Raw genomic sequence first — 23095 nt, forward strand, 5'->3', positions numbered from 1 at the left:
CCTACTTCGGTCTGGATTTCTTGACATCCCCTAAGCAAAATTTTGCATGCACTGTAGCATACACCTCTGTTTGCACTGTTGCATTTTAGGAGGAAGAGAATTTCTCCAGGTGTGATTGAGCTATCAGGCATGGGAGGTTCTCAAATGTTGGTCCACTTACAGATCCAGCAGGGAAATCTAAGCAAGTTTGGTCTTGTGATGAAGGTGCCAGGCTAGAAGCCGAGAGGCTTTGAGTTCTGGTTCCACCTTTGGCAGGATAGGCGACTTTGGCCAATCACCAGTTCTAGTGATATTGACAACATTGAACGGGTCCAAAGAGGGGCTAAAGGAATGGTGGAAGTCTTAAGCATAGAACATATCAGGAAAGACTTAATGAACTCAATCTGTATAGTTTGGAGGACAGGAAGAAAAGGGGGGACATGATCGAAACATTTAAATATGTTAAAGGGTTAAATAAGGTCCAGGAGGGAAGTGTTTTTAATAGGAAAGGGAACACAAGAACAAGGGGATACAATCTGAAGTTAGTTAGGGGAAAGATCAAAAGCAACATGAGAAAATATTATTTTACTGAAAGATCCTTGGAACAAACTTCCAGCAGACGTGGTGGATAAATCCTCAGTAACTGAATTTAAACATGCCTGGGATAAACTTATATCCATCCTAAGATAAAATACAGAAAATAGTATAAGGGCAGACTAGATGGACCATGAGGTCTTTTTCTGCCGTCAGACTTCTAGTCTTGCCTTGGGTATGAAAGATGGCTGGGTGACTTCTCTCTCCTAGCCCACCTCATAGGGGTGTTGTTGTTGTGGAGAAAATAGGAGGAGAACGGAATAGTGGTATGTCTATTGACTTCATTACCCTGTTTGCCCCCCAAAATAAGACCTCCCCTGATAATAAGCCCAATCGGGCTTTTAAGTGCATGGCAATAAGGCCAAGCGCTTATTTCAGGGTTCAAAAAAAAAAAAAAAAAAAGACAGGGTCTTATAAAACGTATCAGGAAAGACTTAATAAACTCAATCTGTATAGTCTGGAGGACAGAAGGAAAAGGGGGAACATAATCAAAACCTTTAAATATGTTAAAGGGTTAAATAAGGTCCAGGAGGGAAGTGTTTTTAATAGGAAAGTGAACACAAGAACAAGGGGACACAATCTGAGGTTAGTTGGGGGAAAGATCAAAAGCAACATGAGAAAATATTATTTTACTGAAAGAGTAGTAGATCCTTGGAACAAACTTCCAGCAGACGTGGTAGATAAATCCACATTAACTGAATTTAAACATGCCCGGGATAAACATATATCAATCCTAAGATAAAATACAGGAAATAGTATAAGGGATGGATAGTATATGGATCATGAGGTCTTTTTCTGCCGTCAGTCTTCTATGTTTCTATGCTTCTATGCTTCTTATTTTTGGGGAAACACAATATTTATAAAAATTAATAATAATAATAATAATAATAATAATAATAATAATAATAATAATAATAATTATTATTATTATTATTATTATTATTATTATTATTATTTTATTGTCATTGTCAAAAACAATAAATTGTCATTGGCAAAGAAAGTCGTGTGACACCAGAGACCAGTCCCACCATGGTAGATATATAAATATTAATGTAAATAAGGCACCAACTGTCTCAGTTTAAGGTCTGTATTTACAGAATAAAAATTGTAAGTGCTGTGTAGACATGTATAAATGATCATAAGAACGTTCCTTTGAATATGATTTGTTCAGGCAGACTTTGCTTCAAATCTGAGCTAATTACTCTTCCGTGGTTTTTGTGCTCAGTCCCTTGCTGAAAAATGGGGCGTGATGGCTTTCCTAACGGAAGGAAAGGATGAGGGGTGTGCTGAATTTGGCAAAGATAAAGGCAGGGCCTTTAGCCAAAGGAAAGGAGCGGCAACCAGGAAAAGAACACAGCCAGGAAGGAGCAAATGGAGCAGAAACCCTGAAAAAGAGAGGCCCAGTGGCTTTTTAGCCTGTCTTACCGAAAAGGAGAAAACTTTTGCCCTTAAACAGAGCCAAAATGGTTCCTGCCATTAAGAAAGGTTTCCATAGAGTTGTACACAGTCCCCTTCTCTATGACCCAGGAGGACCTCCTGGGTTGTCATTGTGGCCTGCATTGAAATGGATAAATGTGGAACCTCTTAAAAAGTGTCAGAATAATTTTCATATTGTGCTTGCAATACAAAGATTGTATTATCTGCCGTTATTGCACGTCTGATGTTTAAACTCGGTGTGTAGGGCAGATTTCCCTTTGTGGTCATTTATTTCCTCAGCTACACTCACTTGGAGCTGATTCTGCAAATGCCCTGCAACAATGGCTTGAGTTGATGCTGTCATCTAATGGGGCAATTAATTGGCTTTCATTCCCAAAAGCCATCTGCATAAGGAATGACTGTTTTGAAGTCATTGACAGCCTGCCTCTGTTTCATGTTCACAAAATGGTTAGTTGCAAAGAGATGACAAGATCGGCGTACATTTCATTTGGCAAAGTACTTTTTTCTTTAAAGTATTCTAGCAGAGAAAGGAGGCTTATTAAAGAACAAAGAAGGTTTTTTTATATTATTTCCATCAGGATCGATGATCAAGACACTTCAGCCTGTCAAGAACGTAATCGTTCTTTTTAAGGGCTCTTTTTCAGATGTCGTTTTCTCTGGCAGCAGCAGTAAGAAATGGCTGTTGGTATTTAACTTTTATGGACACAGCACAAAATTTCGGTCTATTTGGATAAAATTATTAGGGAGTACACAAAAGCACCCCCTTGTGTTCATGCACAACAACACTTCATTCAGGGGTGGTCCAGGCAGACGAACTTCTAAACTGGGCTGAAGCATAAGATCTTAAGCTAATACTTCAAACTCATCTTCTCAATAAATAGCAAATTATTATTATTATTATTATTATTATTATTATTATTATTATTATGTCAATACAATTCAGCAAACGAGATCACTATGCTGGATTTCGTATTTCATCACCAGTCGGGCCCTTCCCAAGCACCTAGGACTGCGTGATGTAGCGGCGAATTATGTTTGCCGATCCCAGTAAAGTGGCCTTTTGCAATTGACAGATGGAGATTTTGTCAATTCCGATGGTTTTCAAATGTCCGCTGAGATCCTTTGGCACTGTGCCCAGCGTGCCAAGTACAACTGGGACCACTTTCACTGGCTTATGCCAGAGTCGTTGCACCTCGATTATTATTATTATTATTATTATTATTATTATTATTATTATTATTATTATTATTATTAATTAGATTTGTATGCCGCCCCTCTCCGCAGACTCGGGGCTGCTCACAACAACAATAAAAACAATGTCAAACAATATCCACAAATCTAATAATTTAAAACACTAAAAAAACCATTTTTAAAAGCAAACATACACAAAAACATACCATGCATAAACTGTATAGGCCCGGGGGAGATGTATCAATTCCCCCATGCCTGATAGCAGAGGTAGGTTTTAAGGAGTTTACGAAAGGCAAAGTGGGTGGGGGCAGTTCTAATCTCCGGGGGAGCTGCTTCCAGAGGGTCGGGGCTGCCACAGAGAAGGCTCTTCCCCTGGGTCCCGCCAGATGACATTGTTTAGTCGATGGGACTCGGAGAAGGCCAACTCTGTGGGACCTAACCGGTCGCTGGGATTCGTGCGGCAGAAGGTGGTCCTGGAGATATTCTGGTCCGATGCCATGAAGGGCTTTATAGGTCATAAGCAACACTTTGAATTGTGACCGGAAACTGATCGGCAACCAATGCAGACTGCGGAGTGTTGGTGTAACATGGGCATACCTAGGGAAGCCCATGATTGCTCTCGCAGCTGCATTCTGCACGATCTGAAGTTTCCAAACACTTTTCAAAGGTAGCCCCATGTAGAGAGTGTTACAATAGTCGAACCTCGAGGTGATGAGGGCATGAGCGACTGAGCAGTGAGTCCCGGTCCAGATAGGGCCGCAACTGGTGCACCAGGCGAACCTGGGCAAACGCCCCCCTCGCCACAACTGAAAGATGTTTCTCTAATGTGAGCTGTGGATCGAGGAAGGCGCCCAAGTTGAGGTCCCTCTCTGAGGGAGTCAATAATCCCCCCCCCCAGGGCTATGGACGGACAGATGGAATTTTCCCTGGGAGGCAGAACCCACAGCCACTCCGTCTTATCAGGGTTGAGTTTGAGTCTGTTGACACCCATCCAGACCCTAACAGCCTCCAGACACCGGCACATCACTTCCACTGCTTCATTGACTGCACATGGGGTGGAGATGTACAGCTGGGTATCATCAGCTATGCCCAGGTTTTTGCTACAAAGGCAAGGATCGAGAAATTTTAGTACCGTTTAATAATGCTTTGATAAGACTGCACTTGGAATCTTGCATCCAGTTTTGGTCACCAGGTTATAAAAAAGAAGTTTAGACTCTAGAAAAGAGGTTCAGAGAAGAGCAACAAAATTGATCAGGGGATTGAAACATAAGAAGAACGGTTGCAGGAACTGGGTTACGGCAAGTCTAGCGAAAAGAAGGACTGGGATGAAATGGTAGCAGTTTTTCAATATTTGAGGGGCTGCCACAAAGAAAGAGGGGGTCAATCAATTCTCCAAAGTACCAAAAGGCAAGACGAGAAATGGAATGGAAATTAATCAAGGAGAGAAGCAACTTATAACTAACTAAAAGGAGAAATTTTCTAACAGAATAATTAACCAGGGGAATGTCTTGCCTCCAGAAGTTGTGGGTGCTCAAATAACTGGTGGCTTTTAAGAAGGGACTGGACAGTTACTTATCCGGAATGGTCTAGGCAGGATCTCCAAGGTCCCTTATTCTGCATGAGGACCTTTCAACTTTGACCTTTGAACTGTGCCACCTTTCCAGGCTCTTTTTGGTTTCCTTGGGAAATGATTAACTTCCCCAAGTGAATTCATTTGCCAGTACTTTAAGGTGACTATAAACAAAACAAAATGTGTTTGTGCTTTACACACTTAATTCTAATTACATCAGTGTGTAGTTTACATTGTCCCAAGGTAAGACGATATATGGCGAGTAGGATCTGAGACCAAGCTATAAGAAAAAAGTTGGAATCACTCTATAATATGTAAAGAAATATTTCACTCTTGGGTTTAAATGATTTATACAAGAAATACCCCCAACTGGTGGTGGGGTATGATTGATAGTCTGGTGGTGGGATCACTGAGCACATGTTATATGTTGTGTGCGTGTTTTATATTATAAAACACACACACAACATATTTGGACCGGGACTCAATGCTCACAGTCACTCATGCCCTCATCATCTCGAGGCTCGACTACTGTAACGCTCTCTACATGGGGCTACCTTTGAAAAGTGTTCGGAAGCTCCAGATCGTGCAGAATGCAGCTGCGAGAGCTATCATGGGATTTCCTAAATATGCCCATGTCACACCAACACTCCGCAGTCTGCATTGGTTGCCGATCGGTTTCCGGTCACAATTCAAAGTGTTGGTTATGACCTATAAAGCCCTTCATGGCATCGGACCAGAATGCCTCCGGGACCGCCTTCTGCCGCACGAATCCCAGCGACCGGTTAGGTTCCACAGAGTTGGCCTTCTCCGGGTCCCATCGACTAAACAATGCCGTCTGGCGGGACCTAGGGGAAGAGCCTTCTCTGTGGCGGCCCCGGCCCTCTGGAACCAACTCCCCCCAGATATCAGAGTTGCCCCCACCCTCCTTGCCTTTCGTAAGCTCCTTAAAACCCACCTCTGTCGTCAGGCATGGGGGAATTGAGATATTCCCTTCCCCTAGGCTTATAAAAAAAAAGTATGCATGGTGTGTCTGTATGTATGATTGGTCTCTTAAATTGGGGTTTCTTTTTAAAATTAACTTAAATATTAGATTTGTTTATATTGTTTTATACTGTTGTTAGCCGCCCCGAGTCTGCGGAGAGGGGCGGCATACAGATTTGATTAATAAATAAAATAAAAAATATTAATTAAAAAAAAGTGTGTAGTTTACACACTTGTAATCCTAGGCAGGTGTTCCAATTAGCAACGAGATGCCCTTTAGCAAAGGACAGGGTGCAGCTCCCTTCTGTGAAACGCAGGTGGGCAGTGACCGTCTTCTTTCTTTCTCCTTCCCTTTTTACCTTTTCTCCGCCCGGCGTTGCAGTCTGAAGAAGTCCTCCGCTGAGCTGAAGAAAATACTAGCGAATGGCCAGGTAGGTACATCGGCGTGGGGCTGGCTGCAGGCATGGTGGATGTCTGCCTGAATTCAGATGGGCCTTGTGGGCTCAAATCACCCCAGAGATGTTTACTGCTCACTTACTGGTAATGTGTTCTTTTAATAAAGTAGAGGCGGAGGCAGGCGAAGAGCTGGCGTGCTGGAGGAGCCCCCCTGTCTCCATTGATTTGGATTGGCACGCCAATTTGCTTCCCCTTTTTCAAAATGCACTAATCAGATTTAGCTCCAAATAGATTGAAGTGCCTTTCACACCCGCCACTCAGTTGCCTCAATTTAGGGGGAGAAAGCGTAATCAATTTTGAATAGCAAAAGAGGGTTTCTGCTTTGCTGGCTTGCTTGCAGATGGGCTCGGACGGCCCTGCCGCCCCAAGAGCCGGCAGCAAAGGGGTCACAGCAGAGGGGTGTTGTGTTGTCCCCTGAAGCTCTGTAGAAGGGGGGGGGAACCCCCAGAAAAAGTGCCCCAACTCCTGCAAGGGAATGCAATGGGGCAACAGCAATGGAAACTGCAGTTTAATGTTTCCAAATGTAAAATAATGCACTTGGGGAAAAGGAATCCTCAATCTGAGTATTGCATTGGCAGTTCTGTGTTAGCAAAAACTTCAGAAGAGAAGGATTTAGGGGTAGTGATTTCTGACAGTCTCAAAATGGGTGAGCAGTGTGGTCGAGAAGTTGGAAAAGCAAGTAGGATGCTTGGCTGCATAGCTAGAGGTATAACAAGCAGGAAGAGGGAGATTGTGATCCCATTATATAGAGTGCTGGTGAGACCACATTTGGAATACTGTGTTCAGTTCTGGAGACCTCCCCTACAAAAAGATATTGACAAAATTGAACGGGTCCAAAGACGGGCTACAAGAATGGTGGAAGGTCTTAAGCATAAAACGTATCATGAACTCAATCTGTATAGTCTGGAGGACAGAAGGAAAAGGGGGGACATGATCGAAACATTTAAATATGTCAAAGGGTTAAATAAGGTTCAGGAGGGAAGTGTTTTTAATAGGAAAGTGAACACAAGAACAAGGGGGCACAATCTGAAGTTAGTTGGGGGAAAGATCAAAAGCAACGTGAGAAAATATTATTTTACTGAAAGAGTAGTAGATCCTTGGAACAAACTTCCAGCAGATGTGGTTGGTAAATCCACAGTAACTGAATTTAAACATGCCTGGGATAAACATATATCCATTGTAAGATAAAATACAGGAAATAGTATAAGGGCAGACTAGATGGACCACGAGGTCTTTTTCTGTTGTCAGTCTTCTCTGTTTCTATTTTTCTATGTTTCTAAGAGGAGAGGCCAGCCCTTCCCGGCCACCCGGATTCAAACAGGAAGTCCCAATGTCACCTAATGGCTTTAAATATACAGCGCGAAATGAAACTACCTCAAGGCTGCGGGATTCTTCAGCAGCCACATAAATAAGTTTTAATGTTTGCCATGGTGAAACCCTTTGATAGCCTTGGAGGCAGCCCCTGTCCACGCCGATCAAGCCTGCCTATTAGACACTATTGACTGAGACATCTGTGTCACCGCAAATAAAAGACTCTTATTGATTTTCTTAACTGCTGTTCACTTCCCTTCCGAGTTCCGAAGGCTGAAATCTTAATTATCTCAGATGCGTATTCAATGCCTTCACACAGTGACCTCCCTGAGCCTCCGTGGCATTTCATGAATCAAGTAGTGGTAGTTGAGCGTGTCAAGAAGACAAAAGCAGATCTTCGCACGTGTCCTTCAGCTGATCACCTGTAAGGCTGTTCTCTTAATGGAGGAGGACGGTCCTGCCAGCCTTGTTCCCTGGCAGGCTGTTTTATTTGCAGTCAGAAGCCTTTAAATAAAACTTCGGCATATGGATTTTGGCTCTCCTGTTTTAAGCGCAGTCTTACCTGAAGGATAGACACGGAATATTTTTAAACCCTTTTGCCTTTTTGTTCCTTTGTTTTTGTTCCCTGCATTTTATTTAATCTTCAGCAGCTGCTTGTCTGTAATAAGGGTGATATTTCAAGGGTAGAGGATGGAATGAAATATTATGAGACGGTTTTTGAAAGCCTCGTCTTGCGAAGTAATGGGTTTTCAGCAGAGGTGGACTGCTAAGGTGGAACGGTGAGGTGTGCTCGCCCCCGTGGCTCTGAGTGCTAGCGGAGTCCAGGGCAATTCTACTACTGCACCTGGGCAAGTAGTGAAATCGCGGCGTGGACATGCAGGTGCTAGCGGAGTCCAGGGCAATGCACCTGGGCAGGTAGCGAAATTGCATGTGGACACACAGGTGTGCCTGTGGCGTTGCTGTGGCGCACCTGAATGCCCGTGGGTGATTTTGCTACCTGCCCAGGTGCCTCGGCTGTTCATTAGAGCCTCAAACTTAAAGCCAAACTCCCAAATTTGATCACAGATCTCTAAATAACATGACTCACTCTGAATTGGCAGGCAGCACGGAAACCAAGATTTCACTTTCTTAATTTGTAATTCACATAAATAGTCCAAGAGCCAGATCTGAGCAGCCATCTAATATGTTCGAAAGTTGACTTCTGCACTGACTTGTCACAAGACTAGCCCTTCAATAGCCCTAAGGCGTGCCCAAGTATTCTAGAGATCTATTCACTCAGAGACCTCCTCTTGTGTGTACTGTGGCATCAAGAAGAGGCTCTTCACCTGAGTCACTCATATGCACCTCTGGAGGTGTAACAGGCCCTTGTTGGCTTTCAGCCTCTGACCCAACATCCTCTCTGACCTCCTCGTGATCCGACTAGGTACACTGGCCGAGGATACCAACCCACACCTATCTCTTGATCTTCAGAATCCATGATGTTGGTAATGACCTTTAAAGCCCTACATGGCAGTGGACCAGAATACCTCCGGAACCGCCTTCTACCGCACGAATCCCAGCGGCCAATAAGGTCCCACAGAGTTGGCCTTCTCTGGATCCTGTCGACCAAACAATGTCGTTTGGCAGGCCCCAAGGGAAGAGCCTTCTCTGTGGCGGCCCCGGCCCTCTGGAATCAACTCCCCCCGGAGATTAGAACAGCCCCCACCCTCCTTGTCTTTCGTAAATTACTCAAGACCCACCTATATCACCAGGCATGGGGGAACTGAGACACCTCCCCTAGGCTTTTATATTTTATGTTTTTGGTACGTATGTGTTGCATGGTTTTTAATTGTTGGGGTTTTATATATTGTTCTCTTTTAATATTAGATTTTTTGCAATGTTATATTGCCTTTAATTATTGTTGTGAGCCGCCCCGAGTTTGGCAGGCCCCAGGGGAAGAGCCTTCTCTGTGGCGGCCCCGGCCCTCTGGAACCAACTCCCCCCAGAGATTAGAATTGCCCCCACCCTCCCTGTCTTTCCTAAACTACTCAAGACTCATTTATACCACCAGGCATGGGGGGATTGAGATATTCCTTCCCCCTAGGCCATTACAAGTTATGCATGGTATGTCTATGTGTATGTTTGGTTTTATAATAAGGGTTTTTAGTTGTTTTATTATTGGATTGTCACATGCTGTTTTTATCATTGTTGTTAGCCGCCCCGAGTCTACGGAGAGGGGCAGCATACAAATCCAATAAATTATGATGATGATGATGATGATGATGATGATGATGATGATGATCAGCTGCACAGGATGCGGACGGTCCACAACAGAGGAAAGGGTTAAATTGTGAAGTCCCCCTAAGAGCAGTGTTTCTCCACCTTGCTGATGTTTTAGATGGGTGGACTTCAATTCCCAGAATTCCCCAGCCAGCATAGCTGGGAATTGAAGTCCATTCATGTGGAGAAGCCCTGCCTGCCAGAGACCGGCTTCCTGCCTTCTGTTTTAAAGCATTAATAAAGACTTTAGTTGCCCGAAAACCTCCACTTAGGTTTAATAAGAAATTCATATTAATCATTAACAGAAAGTGGATGCGATCCTTCAAGATAATCAAATATTGACAGATTAGAAATAGCTTTCTACCGAGGTTCATTGATATAGGTTATGTGATATAAATATTTATTTCTTTTCTGTCGCTCAGAGAAAATGCCACCAATTGATTGAGCATTGACTTAGTGTCAACAGTTCATAAGAAACATTTGACTGGCTCATGTTTTCTGATTAGTCCCTGCTCTATGAAGTGGGATTTACTAAATCTCTCCAATTGTCTGTTCATAGACTGTGTCTGCTTTCTGAAGCCATTAAGGACTTTGATTGGTTCAGGGGAGGGAGCCCATACAGGGCGAGGCGCCTGCCGTAGCTGTGTATATCAAATAAGGATTAATTGAGCATTTTTTCCTAATGATTTATAAGAGATGCATGCTGATTCTTTCCAAGACAACAGATATAAACAAAGTCTATTTTATTTGCTGATCCATAATTGGACACTATTTCACTTTCGGTTCATTCCGTTACTCTCAGTGACCGATCAAAGATTGCATAACAAAAAATAATGTACTGCTGCTTGCTGCCAAGTTGGTAGGGTTTGATTGATGCCTTTAGATTCTCAAACACAATAAATAGTGTAAATTACTAGGGGGCCTTGATATTTTCTTGGTAGGTTTATGCAGTTTTATTAATTTATATAGTGCGGCTTAATCCTGCCTTTCAGGCAATTATAATCTCCGAAAATGGCTCTGAACAATTTAAAAAAGAGGGGGGGGGAAGTTTTTTCTTAAGTTCACAAGTCCTACTAGTCAGAAGGGGGCACATTAATCCCCTCATGTCTGGTGACATAAATGGGTCTTCAGAGTCTTGCGGAAGGCGAGGAGGGTGGGGGCAGTTCGAATCTCCAGGGGGAGTTGATTCCAGAGGGCCGGGGCCACCACAGAGAAGGCTCTACCTCTCACTTCTGCCTTTTTGGGGGTGGGACATTAAGATAGTGTTTCTCAAATAGTGGGGCAGGCCCCCCTGGGGGAACACAGACTGATGCCAGGGGGCCGCGTGATCCCGGGGAATGTGCTTCTTTTGCGCAGGGAGTAGGGGTTTTTTGCACCGAACAATAGCACCCAGCACAGAGCAGGAGATATGAAGTCGTATAACAAATCATTAAAAGACACCATGAAAAGATATTTAACAGAGATGAAAAAAAAGGAGGAGAGAGACGGAGATCATGAGACAATCGTAAGTCTCCTGAAAGCTAAGATGAGGAAATATGATGAAGTGGGGCTACCTTTGAAGAGTGTTTGGAAACTTCAACTTGTCCAAAATGCAGCCGCGCGAGCATTCTTGGGCCTTCCAAGAAATGCCCACATCTCACCATCACTCCGCGGACTGCATTGGCTCCCGATCAGTTTCCGGGCACAATTCAAAGTATTGGTTATGACCTATAAAGCCCTACATGGCACAGGACCAGATTATCTCCGAGATTGCCTTCTGCCGCACAAATCCCAGCGACCGGTGAGGTCCCACAGACTTGGCCTCCTTAGGTCCCGTCGACCAAAGAATGTCAGCTGGCGGGACCTAGGGGAAGAGCCTTCTCTGTGGGAGCCCCAGCCCTCTGGAATCAACTCCCCCCAGAGATTCACACTGCCCCCACCCTCCTTGCCTTCCAAAAGAGCTTAGAAACTCATCTTTTCTGCCAGGCTTGGGACTTTTAGATCTTCCCCCTGACCACAGAATGCCTTAAGTATGATTGGTGAATGTTTGGTTGATAAATTTTTCTTTTAATTGTTTTTAAATTGTAGTATTAATTGGATTTACATTATTGTTCCGTTTTTATATATGCTGTGAGCCAGCCCGAGTCCTTGGAGAGGGGCAGCATACAAATCCAATTAAATGAATGAATGAATGAATGAATGAATGAATGAATAAATAAATAAATAAATAAATAAATGTAGTGCTTGGCTTCACTGACTAAGGTGGAAGACGAGGAAAGACCTATGTTTACTGGGTCTAAAAATGTTGGCAGCGGGCAGCATGAAGCCAAATAAATTAAGACATCACTTAAACACGTTACACCCCAATCACGCTGATAAGCTGCTTGAGTTTTTTCAGCGAAAGCATGCTGTATATTGCAAACAATCATCCTGGTGGAGAGTTGATGGGGGGGCGCAAAATGTTTACTTCTTCCTGGGGGTGTAACAGAAAATAAATTATTTATTTATTTATTTCTTCATTCATTCATTCAACTTCTGTGCCGCCCAATCCTGATACATCAATAAAAAGAAGTCAAATATAAACTCTAAAAAACTAACCCCAATAAAACCCATTTATATAAAAACCAATCAAGAGAAGGTGTTTTTGATTCCTTAACCCTGAAAGCTTTCTTGGCCTGTCTTCTAAAAACATAGTACAGTGATACCTCATCTTACAAACGCCTCGTCATACAAACTTTTCGAGATACAAACCCGGAGTTTAAGATTTTTTTGCCTCTTCTTACAAACTATTTTCATCTTACAAACCCACCACCGCTGCTGGGAAACCCCACCTCTGGACTTCCATTGCCAGCGAAGCACCCGTTTTCCCTGCAGCATCGCAAAAACACAGAAGTCCGGAGATGGGGTTTCCCATGGAGGGGAGCCTCAGGGGAATCCCAGCAGTGCAAAAACGGGCGCTTCGGCTGGCAAAAGGGGTGAATTTTGGGCTTGCACACATTAATTGCTTTTCCATTGATTCCTATGGGAAACATTGTTTCGTCTTACAAACTTTTCACCTTAAGAACCTTGTCCCGGAACCAATTAAGTTTGTAAGACAAGGTATCACTGTATTTTATAAAATGTGTTCATGTTCTTTACTCCTTGGCCTCTTTCCTGAAAGGGGAAAAATCATTTAGAAAGCAACCCCCATTGTATAAACATTGGTTTTCATTCACGAGGGTCCAGTTGCTTGTTGATTCATTTCTAAGCAGTAAGTTTACTGCAACAAACTAAATACACGCGAAATAAATGGCCTTTTTTTGTGTGGCGTTGTGCTTCTAACAATCACAGATTGCCCAAGTTTTAGACCTGGAAAAAATATTTCCCCAGCTCTATAATCATTGCATTCGAGTGCAGCAAAAGGCATTTTAAGATGAGCCTTTTTATAGCCTCCCAGTAAATTATTTTCATCATTGTTGCTCTGGCACATGATTTGTTTCTCACATCACATTTCTGCAAAAGCTTTTTTTACTCCGGAAAATTCATGGCGGAGAGTCTGGTTTTTCATGAAGTGGCTTTACCCCTTTACATTCGCCCAGAGCTGATTGCCAAATTGACCCCTTGTAACCTCCTGAACATAATCCAAGGTGCTAAATTTTGACCTTCGGGATGTTGTATCGGTGTAATTGGGCTGGTGGCTTCTCTGCTGGACTTTGCGTGTGGGGAAGGAAGGTGGATGCACAACACGAGAGCGTGTGAATTGAGAATTGGGTGCTTACCTGCCAAGTGAGTGGGGGTGTCACTTCGGTGAGGTGTGTTGAGCCAGGTGAGTCATCCATCCTCCCTGGCCATTTGAGCAGCGTGGCTCTCCTCTAGCTTCAGAGCAGGGGTGTCGGTCTCGAGGGCTGAATCAGGAGTTTTGTGTTTGACCGGTGAAGAAAGGGGGTGCGTGGCCAGGGTTGGCACTCATGATCATCATCTTTCGGCTGTGGCGAGGAGGGCGTTTGCCCAGGTTCGCCTGGTGCACCAGTTGCGGCCCTATTTGGACAGGGAGTCATTGCTCAGAGTCGCTCATGCCCTCATCACCTCGAGGTTCGATTACTGCGACACTCTCTACATGGGGCTACCTTTGAAAAGTGTTCGGAAACTTCAGATGGTGCAGAATGCGGCTGCGAGAGCCATCGTGGGGCTTCCCAGATTTGCCCACGTTACCACAACACTCCATGGCCTCCATTGGTTGCTGATCAGTTTCCGGTCACAATTCAAAGTGTTGGTCATGACCTTTAAAGCCCTATATGGCATTGGACCAGATTACCTCCGGAACTGCCTGCTACTGCACGAATCCCAGCGACCGATAAGGTCCCACAGAGTTGGCCTTCTCCGGGTCCTGTCGACTAAACAATGTCGTTTGGCGGGCCCCAGGGGAAGAGCCTTCTCTGTGGGGGGCCCGGCCCTCTGGAACCAACTCCCCCCGGAGATTAAAACTTCCCCCACCCTTCCTGTCTTCCGTAAACTACTTAAGACTCACTTATAGCACCAGGCATGGGGGAGTTGAGACACCTTTCCCCCAGGCTTTTTTATCCTTTGTTTTATGTTTGGTATGAATGTTGCTGTTTGATTTTTTAAATAATGATAGGGTTTTGTATGTTTTTAATATTAGATTTGTTCCACTGCTATATTGTTTTTATTGCTGTTGTGAGCCGCCCCGAGTCTTCAGAGAGGGGCGGCATACAAATCTAATAAATAATAATAAAATAATAATAATAATGATGGGGGTGCCTGTGGTAGCCCAAGCTCTGTGCCAGAGAAAATGGATTTCCCTGGCAGAGGCGCTGTGGACCAGTCCTTCGTTGTTTCTGTGCTAGCCCCACTGGCCATATCTAAGCACCCCACGGGCCTCGAGTTTGACACCCCTACTTTAGAGCGAAACCCGTCAGGATTCAGGAGGTCATCTGTGGCTGCTTCCAGGTCAGGGCATTGGCTGGGGGACTGTCCGGTCCCCTACTGACCCCAGGCCCTGTGGTGATGCTTCGAGCTCCAGAGACCTCCCGCTCCCCTCCAGGTCGCTGCCCCGCTCCTCTTGAGCTATGTTATCATTCCATTTTGACACCTTTTATCAAACTTTAATGAAATGACCCAGGCAAACAAATTGTCATTAAACTTTCCATCACTTTGTCCCCTGGTATTGTCTTTTATAAATTGGACAGCAAATGTTGTATTGATCTCCTTGTTCTTGCAGCTGAACTTGAAATGACCCAGACGGCGGGTTGTTTATGGCCGAGAGTGGCTTCTCCTTGACACTTGCACCCCCAGCCTGACATCTCTCTTGTTTTTCTTTCTTCCTGGTGGAGATGAATGAACAAGACATACGGTATCGAGACATCCTTGGGCACGGCAACGGAGGAACCGTTTACAAGTGAGTGAGCCTCTCCCCCCTCTTTCCCCCTTCCCTCCAACTTTGGGGAAAAGAAAAGGCAGGGACCATTTTCCTTTCCCCATAATTATGCCACAATTATTTCTGGCAAAGTTGCTCACCTTTTTTCATCCCTCTGTGAAATGGTGATGATCTTTAATGTTTGCTGGAGCTGCCTTCATAACCAAATTATCTCTAGAAAAGTAGCTTTTCGCGCACCCTTTTTGGTTGACAGTATCTTAGATAAATCTTAGTGCAGGATCAAAGAAAAAAATGCCATGGTGGACTAAAAATGCTGTTTCCAAATTGTCAAACTTTTTGTTTTAAATGAAGAAGATGGAATACTCTTTTTCTAGGATGTTTTGTTCACATTTAGGCTGAAATTTGTAACAGGCTTACAGGCTCTCTCGCAACCAGCAAAGATTGTGGTGCTGTATGTTCAGAAAGTTGAAATACCTTCTAAGCGACAATACTGTATGAAAAATGCGATAATAGGCCTGCAAGGTGCAATCCATCTTTGGCAGCTTTGCCAGAAATAATTGCAATGCCTGTTAGCAAAGATTATGTGCAAACATGAATAATCATTCTGTGTCTGATACCAGGAAAAGACAACGCTGTTTTGATGTGCCACAATTTGTGCTTAAGAGTGCATGCCAACATGATAGCATAATTATAGCTGTTCACTTTGTTTTTATTGGTAGATGAACTATTGAGGTAGATGAATAATTGGGTTAGTCCAGCATTACTTTATTAGCACTCCGCCCTGTGTTCTTATGCAGTGGATGGCCGGGACTCATTTCAGCCACATTGGATTGACACTTATTAACTCTAAGCCATTTCTGTTTTGTGGACATTACACAAGCTTGGCAAATATCCTCCTTCTCCTTTAAGTTTCTAGATATTCAAGAGTAGCCACAGATGACACACATTGGAATAGTCTAATAAGATAGGACAAAAGCATAGGCAACCCTAGTTAGTCTGATTGATTCATGAATGGAATGGAATAGAATAGAATAGAATAGAATAGAATAGAATTTTTTATTGGCCAAGTGTGATTGGACACACAAGAAACTTGTCTTTGGTGCATATTATTATTATTATTATTATTATTATTATTATTATTATTATTATTATTTTATTTTTATTCATTCATTCATTCATTCATTCATTCATTCATTCATTCATTCATTCATTCATTCATTCATTCATTCATTCATTGGATTTGTATGCTGCCCCTCTACGTAGACTCGGGGTGGCTAACAACAGTAATAAAAACAGCATATAACAATCCAATACTAAACAACTAAAAAAACCTTATTATAAAATCAAACATACATACAAACATACCATGCATAAAATTGTAAAGGCTTAGGGGGGGAAGAATATCTCAGTTCCCCCATGCCTGGCAATAGAGGTGGGTTTTAAAAAGCTTACGAAAGGCAAGGAGGGTGGGGGCAATTCTAATCTCTGGGGGGAGTTGGTTCCAGAGGGCCAGGGCTGCCACAGAGAAGGCTCTTCCCCTGTGTCCCGCCAAACGACATTGTTTAGTTGACGGGACCCAGGGAAGGCCCACTCTGTGGGACCTAACTGGTTGCTGGGATTCGTGCAGCAGAAGGCGGTCCCGGAGATAATCTGGTCCGGTGCCATGAAGGGCTTTATAGGTGATAACCAACACTTTGAATTGTGACCCGAAACTGATCGGCAACCAATACAGACTGCGGAGTGTTGGTGTAACATGGGCATATTTGGGAAAGCCCGTGATTGCTCTCGCAGCTGCATTCTGCACGATCTGAAGTTTCTGAACACTTTTCAAAGGTAGCCCCATGTAGAGAGCATTACAGTAGTCGAGCCTCAAGGTGATGAGGGCATGAGTGACTGAGCAGTGACTCCCGGTCCAAATAGGGCCACAACTGGTGCACCAGATGAACCTGGGCAAATGCCCCCCTCGCCACAGCTGAAAGATGTTTCTCTAATGTGAGCTGTGGATCGAGGAGGACGCCCAAGTTGCAGACCCTCTCTGAGGGGGGTCAATGATTCCCCCCCCAGGGTGATGGACGGACAGATGGAATTGTCCCTGGGAGGCAAAACCTACAGCCACTCCATCTTGTCTGGGTTGAGTTTGAGTCTGTTGACACCCATCCAGACCCCAACAGCCTCCAGGCACCGGCACATCACTTCCACTGCTTCGCTGACTGGACATGGGGTGGAGATGTACAGCTGGGTATGGCATATGCTCTCAGCGCACATAAAATAAAAGATACACTTGTCAAGAATCATGAAGTACAAACTTAATGATTGTCATAGGGTACAAATAAGCAATCAGGAAACAATATTAATATAAATGGTAAGGATACAAGCAACAAGTTACAGTCATCAGTAGGAGGAGATGGGTGATAGGAACGATGAGAAGACTAATAGTAATAGTAATGCAGCCTTAGTGAATAGTTCGACAGTGGTGAGGGAATTATTTGTTTAGCAGAGTGATGGCGTTCAGGGCAAAACTGTTCTTGTGTCTATTTGTTCTGTTGTGCAGTACCCTATAGCCTCGTTTTGAGGGTATGGGTTGAAACAGCTTGTGTCCAGGATGTGAGGTGTCTGTAAATATTTTTACAGCCCTCTTTTTGACTCATGCAGTATACAGGTCCTCAAGGGAAGGCAAGTTGGCAGTAATTGTTTTTTTCTGCAGTTCTGATTATCCTCTGAGGTCTCTGTCGGTCTTGTTGGGAAGCAGAACCGAACCAGAGAGTTATAGAGGTGCAGATGGCAGACTCAATGATTCCTCTGTAGAACTGTATCAGCAGCTCCTTGGGCAGTTTGAGCTTCCTGAGTTGGTGCAGAAAGAACATTCTTTGTTGGGCTTTTTTGATGATGTTTTTGATGTTAGGTGACCATTTTAGGTCTTGAGATATGATAGAACCTAGAAATTTGAAGGTCTCTACTGTTGATACTGTATTGCCTAGTATTATAAGAGGTGGGATGGACGGTTTCTCCTTACGCCTACCACAATTACTACGGTTTTGAGTGTGTACAGTTCCAGACTGTTCCAGTCACACCATGAAGTTAGTTGTTCAACCTCCTATCTGTATGCGGTTTCATTGGTTTTTATTTATCTATCTATCTATCTATCTATCTATCTATCTATCTATCTATCTATCTATCTATCTGTCTATCTATTCATTTATTCATTTATTGGATTTATATGCCGCCCCTCTCCGCACACTCGGGGCGGCTAACAACAGTAATAAAACAGCATATAATAATAATCCAATACTAAAAACAGTTAAAAACCCATTATTATAAAAACCAAACATACATACAGATATACCATGCATAAAATTGTAGAGGCCTAGGGGAAAGAATATCTCAATTCCCCCATGCCTGGCGGCAGAGGTGGGTTTTAAGCAGCTTACGAAAGGCAAGGAGGGTGGGGGCAATTCTAATCTCTGGGGGGAGTTGGTTCCAGAGGGCCGGGGCCGCCACAGAGAAGGCTCTTCCCCTGGGTCCCGCCAAGCGACATTGTTTAGTTGACAGGACCCGGAGAAGACCCACTCTGTGGGACCTAACTAGTCACTGGGATTCGTGCAGCAGAAGGCGGTCCCTGAGATAATCTGGTCCAGTGCCTTGTTGTCTTGAATGAATTCGACCACTGTTGTGTCATCTGCGAACTTCAGTAGTTTAACAGATTGATTGTTTGAGACGCAGTCCTTGGTGTATAGAGAGAAGAGAAGTGGAGAGAGTGCACAGCCTTGGGGGGGCCCTGTTCTCATTGTACAGGTATCTGATGTGGGTCAATAGGTGACATATGAACCGTAATGTACAAATATGTTGCCTGCCACTGTGGCCTTGTGAACATGGCTGGATCCAAGGATGCTCACAAGTTTCAAAGCTTAGGAGCCGTTTCATTCCTGCTTTCTGATCCTGATTTCTCATTGACTAAGAAACAGCCCCTTTGTCTTGTCCAGATTTAATTTCGGCTTGTTCACCTTCGCCCAGGCCATTAGCAAAGCCGGGCAACGTTTCGCTGTATTGACAGCTTCCTTGGAATTGGATGACAAAGACTAATTGTGGTGGATCTCCACGAGCTTCCTTTACCATTATGGGAATTGCGAGAGCCTTTTGAGAATCCTGCCATTAATGCAAGTAAATGAATATCCCGGGAAGTTTGTTCATAATGAAGTTGTTATGGATTATCTGATTCAGCTGTGGCAATGGAATGTAAGCAGCTGCCTTTATTCCAATTAGATGCTAAAAGCAGTTGATAAACTTCATGTAACTACACACTATTTTTCTTTCCGGGAGCTGTCTCGTTCCGACAGGGCATTTCTCCAGTTAGCCAGTAAGGACCTGAATTTCCAGCTTTTCAATTGAAATGGCTGGGTCCACTCCCTCCAAATGAATTTGCCCTGATTGGCAGGTGGGAGAATCTTTCCATAGAGGAAAGAGAGGAATTTGGGGTAATGTCACAGATCCTTTCAGGATAGGGAAATTATTCTGTGGCTATTCACAGGTTTTGAAAGTAAGAGATGTTCTGGTTTCTGGTAGAAGTTTAGTACAGTGATACCTCGTCTTACAAACGCCTCGTCATACAAACTTTTCAAGATACAAACCCGGGGTTTAAGATTTTTTTGCCTCTTCTTACAAACTATTTTCACCTTACAAACCCACTGCCACCACGAAGCACCCGTTTTTGCGCTGCTGGGATTCCCCTGAGGCTCCCCTCCATGGGAAACCCCACCTCTGGACTTCCGTGTTTTTGTGATGCTGCAGGGGAATCCCAGCAGGGGAATCCCAGTATCGCAAAAATGAGTGCTTCCCTGGCAACGGAAGTCCAGAGGTGGGGTTTCCCAGCGAGGGGAGCCTCAGTGAAATCACAGCATCGCAAAAACACAGAGGTCCGGAGGTGGGGTTTTGAGGACTTCGGTGTTTTTGTGATGCTGCAATTTCACTGATGCTCTCTTCGCTGGGAAACCCCACCTCCGGACTTCCGTTGCCAGCGAAATGCTTGTTTTTGTGATGCTGGGATTCCCCTGCTGGGATTCCCCTGCAGCATCACAAAAACACAGAAGTTCGGAGGTGAGGTTTCCCATGGAGGGGAGCCTCAGGGGAATCCTAGCAGTGCAAAAACGGGCGCTTTGGCTGCCAAAAGGGTTGAATTTTGGGCTTGCACGCATTAATCGCTTTTTCATTGATTCCTATGGGAAACATTGTTTCGTCTTACAAACTTTTCATCTTAAGAACCTCGTCCCGGAACCAATTAAGTTTGTAAGACAAGGTATCACTGTAATTACAAATAACTCTCATTAAATGCATCATTTCATGAATAAAGCAACTCCGTTTATTTCTCTGCTCTCCTGTACTTCAACACATTCCAAACATCACTCGGTCCGTTATCTCTCTCTTAGCCGCATTTCTCACATTCCTTTTCCTGCTTCACTTAGACAAGATTTATTTCCTAACTACATAGCTTTAAAAAAAGCAGCAGCACTGACTAAATACAATACAAAATACTTTGGCTTACTTTAGCGTGGCGAAAACACCTCCATATTTCTTTTCAGCAACGTTGAAACTCCACCCTTCTTCTCCATTAGCCCCCTGATGTGCCAAATACCTCACTACAATATTTAACCCATTCCTCTCCTTAATATCTTCTTCCAGACCTTTGCTCTCTACGTTTCTGAATCCTTCTGAATTTAGGATTAACTCAGCAAGCGTCTGATTCTCCCTCACTAGATCCTGAACTCATAGCCCCATTCTGTGGCTGGCCTCCCATCTGTTCTACTACCTGTAACCCCGCCCCCCCCACTACTTCATAAACGCTATCTGAATCCGAATCCTCAATATCTTCATCATCCTCCAATTGATCAGGAATATGTACAACAAGAGATCTATTCACTGGTCTCCCAGCTTCGTTCCCATTCAAAGATACAGGCACATCCTTCCTGTTGTGCCACAAACTCTCTTAGCCAATTTCCCAAATCACTGCTCTACATAAATAGCAATAGCACGTAGATTTATATACCGCTTCACAGTCCTTTACAACCCGCGCTAAGCAGTTTATAGGGTCAGCTTATTACCTCCAACAATCTGGGTCTTCATTTTACCGACCTCGGAAGGATGAAAGCTGAGTCAACCTTGAGCCGGTCAGAATCGAACTGCCAAACTGCTGACAGTCTGCAGTCAGCAGAATTAGTCTGCAGTACTGCATTCTAACCACTGCGCCAACCTCTGTTAATTTTAATGTATTAAGATTTTACGATATAATTGGTATAATTGGCTGAAACATTACAAATATTCCAAATAAAAATTAATTAAAACTGACAAGTTCTCTTTCACTTTTCTTAGAAATATTCCAAAAGAGACAAATCTGAAATATTATACACAAGAGAAACTGCGAACCTATCAATAGATGGCTATCCAAAAACTTTTAGGAAATTATAAACTAAAACGGCTAGAAATAATCTGAACTTAATTTTTAAAGTCACAACTTAGCGGGTCAACAATATAGTTGACAAATCAATAGTAAAGATCTTTGGATGGTATCATTACAATTCTATAGAGTTTAAATTTGACTATATAAGTTCCAAATATACGCAAAATAAGAATGAAAATGTAAATTATGTTAATCTCAACTTATATATGTTATCCCTACTTAGTGATAAATTAATATATATCAACTCGATCTATCCATGAAAATCACTTTCTATAGTCATAGCATTAAGTTTTTACTTTTGTGATGTGTACCACCTACAGTTTACATTTTGGAAATGCTCATTTAAATGTTTTGTTATGTCTTATATGTTATGTTTGTTTGTTTGTTTTCTTCTTTATAATCAAAATTATTTTTTTTAAAAAAAGATTTCATGATTAGCACTGATGAAATGTAATGAAATGTAATGAAATGTAAAGGTAATGAAACATCTGCAAGAAAACCACCAAGCTCAGAGAGCACCAAGAAGAAAGAAGGGAGGGAGGGAGAGAAGGGAAGGAAGGGAGGGAGGAGGGAAGGAAGGAAGGAAAGAAGTAAGTAAGTAAGAATGATGACGTTACCTAGTTTTATTTATAAACATATGTACATATAACACACAAAACCAAACCAAAACATTTAAAAACATTGGACATATGTATAGCAAATCTGTATAACAATTCTTACTGTGCTCAGATTCTATTAAACACCTATTTTTACATACAGTAATCATACTTTATATAACTAATCTTATATCTATTTTCCCATATAGCTCTCTCTTTTGTTATTAATTAAATGTACGTTTGTACGTTTGTTATTTTATCCTTTTTTCCAGCCAGCAATAGAACATACCCCAACATTTATAGAATTCCGACTCTTCCTTATTTTTTATTTCCAGTGTTAGTTTATCCATCTCTGCACATGCTATTATTTTCTCTATTATATCCTCCTCAGATTGCACATTTTCATTTTTCCAGGGTTGTGCAAATATTAATCTTGCCGTCATTGTTATGTGCAGGATCAGCTATATCTGACTCTTTTCGAATTTTTGACGTAATATTCCCAATAAGAAACATTCTGGGTTTTTTTTTCTATTTTATTTCCTAGGATTTTTTCCAAACAGCTTTTAAATTTTTCCCAGATATTTTTTGCTTTTTCACACTTCCACCATAAATGATAATAAGAGCCAAGTTCTACCTTGCACTTCCAACATTTGGGTGTAAACTTCTTGTCTATTTTGGCTAATTGCACAGATGTTACATGGCATCTATAAAATATTTTAAACCAATTTTCTTTATATGATGTGACTAATGTCAACTTTTCATTTCTTTCCCGTGCCTGTTGCCATTCATCCAAGTTAATACTATATCCAAAGTTCTGACTCCATTTTATCATATTCTCCTTTACTGGAGAATTTATTTATCTCCTTTACTGATCCTGCAGTTCTGTGTTAGCAAAAACTTCAGAAGAGAAGGCTTTAGGG

The 23095-nt window shown here is 42.9% G+C and overlaps 1 protein-coding gene across 5 annotated transcripts in view; it reads left to right on the forward strand.

Moving 5' to 3' along the window:
- The window catches only part of MAP2K5 (mitogen-activated protein kinase kinase 5), a 230155-nt gene that overhangs the window by 30075 nt on the left and 176985 nt on the right, over positions 1-23095 (forward strand). For 3 of the 5 annotated variants that reach the window (XR_011559993.1, XM_070762759.1, XM_070762761.1), the window contains exons 7-8: positions 6135-6182; positions 15081-15152. Coding sequence is in view for 4 of the 5 variants with exons in the window: in XM_070762759.1 (XP_070618860.1) it covers positions 6135-6182; positions 15081-15152 (120 nt within the window). In the remaining variant the exon portion in view is untranslated. Of the gene's footprint in view, positions 1-6134; positions 6184-15080; positions 15153-23095 lie in introns of all 5 variants that reach the window. The other 2 variants (XM_070762760.1, XM_070762763.1) reach the window with 1 other exon arrangement.

The sequence above is a fragment of the Erythrolamprus reginae genome, chromosome 10 (assembly GCF_031021105.1).
Source record: "Erythrolamprus reginae isolate rEryReg1 chromosome 10, rEryReg1.hap1, whole genome shotgun sequence".
Lineage (NCBI taxonomy): Eukaryota > Metazoa > Chordata > Lepidosauria > Squamata > Dipsadidae > Erythrolamprus > Erythrolamprus reginae.